This window comes from Mus musculus, chromosome 1 (genome assembly GCF_000001635.26).
Source record: "Mus musculus strain C57BL/6J chromosome 1, GRCm38.p6 C57BL/6J".
NCBI classification, from domain to species: domain Eukaryota; kingdom Metazoa; phylum Chordata; class Mammalia; order Rodentia; family Muridae; genus Mus; species Mus musculus.
The window spans coordinates 136,005,076-136,008,218 of NC_000067.6; the positions used below are offsets into that span (position 1 = coordinate 136,005,076).

Genomic DNA, 3,143 nt, shown 5'->3' on the forward strand with positions numbered 1-3,143 from the left:
TCAGCTTGTGCTTTAATGCTTTTCCAGCTCCAAGTTCCATTCCCCACCCCCTGCCCCCCACATTCTTCCCAGAAACCAGTTCTAACACGGTCAGATTTGTCCCAGCCACAACCTCACTCTGGTTACTAGTTATTTTTCCGGTTGCTGTAGCAGAATATCTGGTAGGAGCAATGTAAGGAAGGAAGGAAGGAAGGAAGGAAGGGTCACCTTGGCTCACAGGACACATCCATCATGCAGGGGGCACAGCATCAGGCATGACATAAGTAATCACATAGTATCTTCAGCCAAGAAGCAGAAAGAGATGAAGAGCCAACATCCAGCTCTCTTTCTCCTGGACCCCGGGCCACAGGACAGTGATACCCACAGTTATCCTGGGTCTTCCCATCTCAATTGGTTTAGAAAATCCCTCACAGACATGTTGAAGGTTTGTTTCCTGTGGTTCTAGATCTCTTTAAGTTAATAATCAGTACTAATCAGATATTTAGATATTTAATGTTTTGGAGTATTAGAAATCTAGTCCACCAGGTCCTGGTCTTGACCCTAATAGACCCAAAAAGGATCTAGAATCTCAGTGGTAGGTGCTATGAATGTCTAAGACGTGGAGAAATACAGACACCATCAGAGGTCATAGAAAGAGATGTATGATCTTGGACATGGGACTTATATCTTGAGCCCAGTGACCTGGCTGCTCATATCACACTGTCCCCTTACCAGGAAAGGCCTCTGAGTACCCAGTGATTGTATTGATATGGGAGAAAAATCACATTAGGATTCCTCTGTGTAACTAGCAATTGAGACTAGCGAACTCTCCTCACAGTCCCTTGATATTTAGAGTAGGGCCTTCCAAATTCCAGGCTCTATTTATTTATTTTTCTATTTATTTTTAAAAAGAATTTCACTCTTATTATTAATTATAGATATAGTAAGGCACATGTGTACATGAGTGCAGGTGTCCATGGAGACCAAAGTGCTGGACCTCCTAGAACTGGATTACAGATGGTTGTGAGCAACTTGTTATGGATGCTAGAAATCAAATGTGAATCCTCTTAAAGAGCACTTTTAGCTGTTGAGCCATCTCTCCAGCACCTAGGTTTTATTTTTTGCAATGATAGGAATCAAACCTAGGGCCTCATTCATACAGACTAAAGCCCTGTAACTTCTTAAAGGTATGCAAAAATAAGCCAATAAATACCTTTTAACAAAGAAAAATAAAGGTATGCACTAAGCACATAATGTTTAACAGACCTTGTGTTCGCATCTCATTCATGCTGGGACATTTAGTAGAGGGCTGGCTGGGCTGAACAAGACACTAACATACATGTGTCCTCATGCCATGTCCCTCTGGGACTGGTTTTCCTGTGTCAGGTAACTGTAGGAACCTGCCCCCTCCTCCATATTCCTTCTTGCTCGTCCCTCTCAAAGATGGCAGGCTGCTGCTCTTCCCCAGGCTGAGCCAGCTGCAGTTGGCTATGATTAATGGCATCTATTAACAGCAAGTTGTAAACAGATCAGGTACACAGTGCCCATGAAGATCTCACCTCCCTAAACCCCTTGCCACCCCATGACTACTCTTTAACTTTCCAGGCTCCTGCTTCTCCCAGCCTGAGAAACATGGCCTAGGGAACGCTTTACTAAGGGACTCAAAATGTTTTGGAAGTAGGAAGCAAACCTATGGGGCAAAGTCCAGAATCCTAAAATTGGGCCAGGATGAAGGCCCAGGTCAGGGAAGCCGATTTGCAACAGCCTCAAAGAACTATCAAGGCTGCCTCTAGGCTGCCTGGACTTGGGCAAATTACCTCCCCATCTCTGGGCCTCAGTTTCCCTATTGAGTGAGCAATTGGCTCGAATATTTTCCAAACTCCTGCTAGAATCATTAGAGCCGCAGAGATCCTTATGGACATCGCTAATTAGTCCCTGCAAATAAGCAGGCTCACTCCACTTCCCCAACCAGCTACCAGTGTCTGTCCAAGCAATAGTTCGGTTTCCTTCTGGTTAATTATAACCAATTTAAGAACCAAACCACAATTTCTTAGGGGGAACATCCAGAGGAGGATGGGAGACCCTCAGTCCAGAAGAACCCATAACTTTCTGAAGATTCTCTCCTTTAACCCACAGAATAAGGACATGCCTAGGAGGTCAGCTTAACCCATTTGAACAGATGAGAAAAACGGGCCCACAGAGACACCTTGATGGCGGGTGAGTGGCAGCTGGAGAGATTAGGATTAGCGAGTCTGGGTCAGCCTCTGGTCTCTCAATGCTCCCCAGAACGCGAACTGAAAGCCTTTAAAGCCCGGAAACCCAGCCAACTATGAATGCAATCTGAGGTAGGTAATCTCTGCGTGTGAAGTGATTATGTGTAAAAACAGTGGATTAGTGTGTCCGTGCAGCTATGTCTCCTGGGATCAGCGGGACCTAGCCTCTTACCCCGCCTTGGGACACAGAGCGGTGACCTCCCTAATGCAATGCAAGACCACCAGCACTCGCGCGTGGAGCTCAGTAACCCCGTACATTCTGCTGTACGTCTTCACCCGGTTTTCCGCAGCGACCTAAGCCTTTTGCATTCTGGGCAGGAACGCTGTGGGTTGAGATCCTGACCTGGGGGCTCGCGCACCCCCACAGCAGGAAAGCACAGAGGCTCTGCAGCAGGATCCTCCCTTCTCAGAAATCCTTCCAAGCTCTGGGGAAAGCTGAAGCCAGTGGGCAGCCCGCTACACCGCAGACGGTCCGGGAGATGTGTCACATTTTTCTCCGGGTTAATTACCTCGGGCTGGGAATCCGAGCCGTATCTGTCTCGGGCACAACAAGCCTTGTCGCCTGGTGGGAGAATCTTAATCTTTCTAAGGTGACAGCTGCTGGCCTGGGACAGAAATGTCCTTATTCTGGGGGCGCCACCTGTTGCACTAAACTGCAAAAAAGCCCAGGAGTCTAGATTGAGGTGGAGCCTTTCGGAACAGGGTGACCAGGATTGGACAGATGGAATGTCAGATTACCCGTAGGCGGGGCTAGGGTCGGACTTGGCTTAGAAGGAAGTCTCTCTTGGTGAGCCCCACCCACTTTATCCCTGAAACACACAGGGCACTTGCCCTTTGCGTCCACATGGGCAAATATTTAACCTTTCCATTTTTGCAGTGGCTTGTGAGTCT

The 3,143-nt window shown here is 47.5% G+C and overlaps 1 protein-coding gene across 10 annotated transcripts in view; it reads right to left on the reverse strand.

The window, feature by feature from the left end:
* Igfn1 (immunoglobulin-like and fibronectin type III domain containing 1) overlaps positions 1-3,143 on the reverse strand; it is an 87,721-nt gene that overhangs the window by 51,871 nt on the left and 32,707 nt on the right. The window contains exon 1 of one of the 10 annotated variants that reach the window (NM_177642.3): positions 1,246-1,267. The exons of the other annotated variants lie outside the window; for them this stretch is intronic. Within the exon in view, the coding sequence (NP_808310.2) occupies positions 1,246-1,267 (22 nt within the window). Of the gene's footprint in view, positions 1-1,245; positions 1,268-3,143 lie in introns of those variants that run through there. 10 annotated transcript variants of the gene reach the window in all.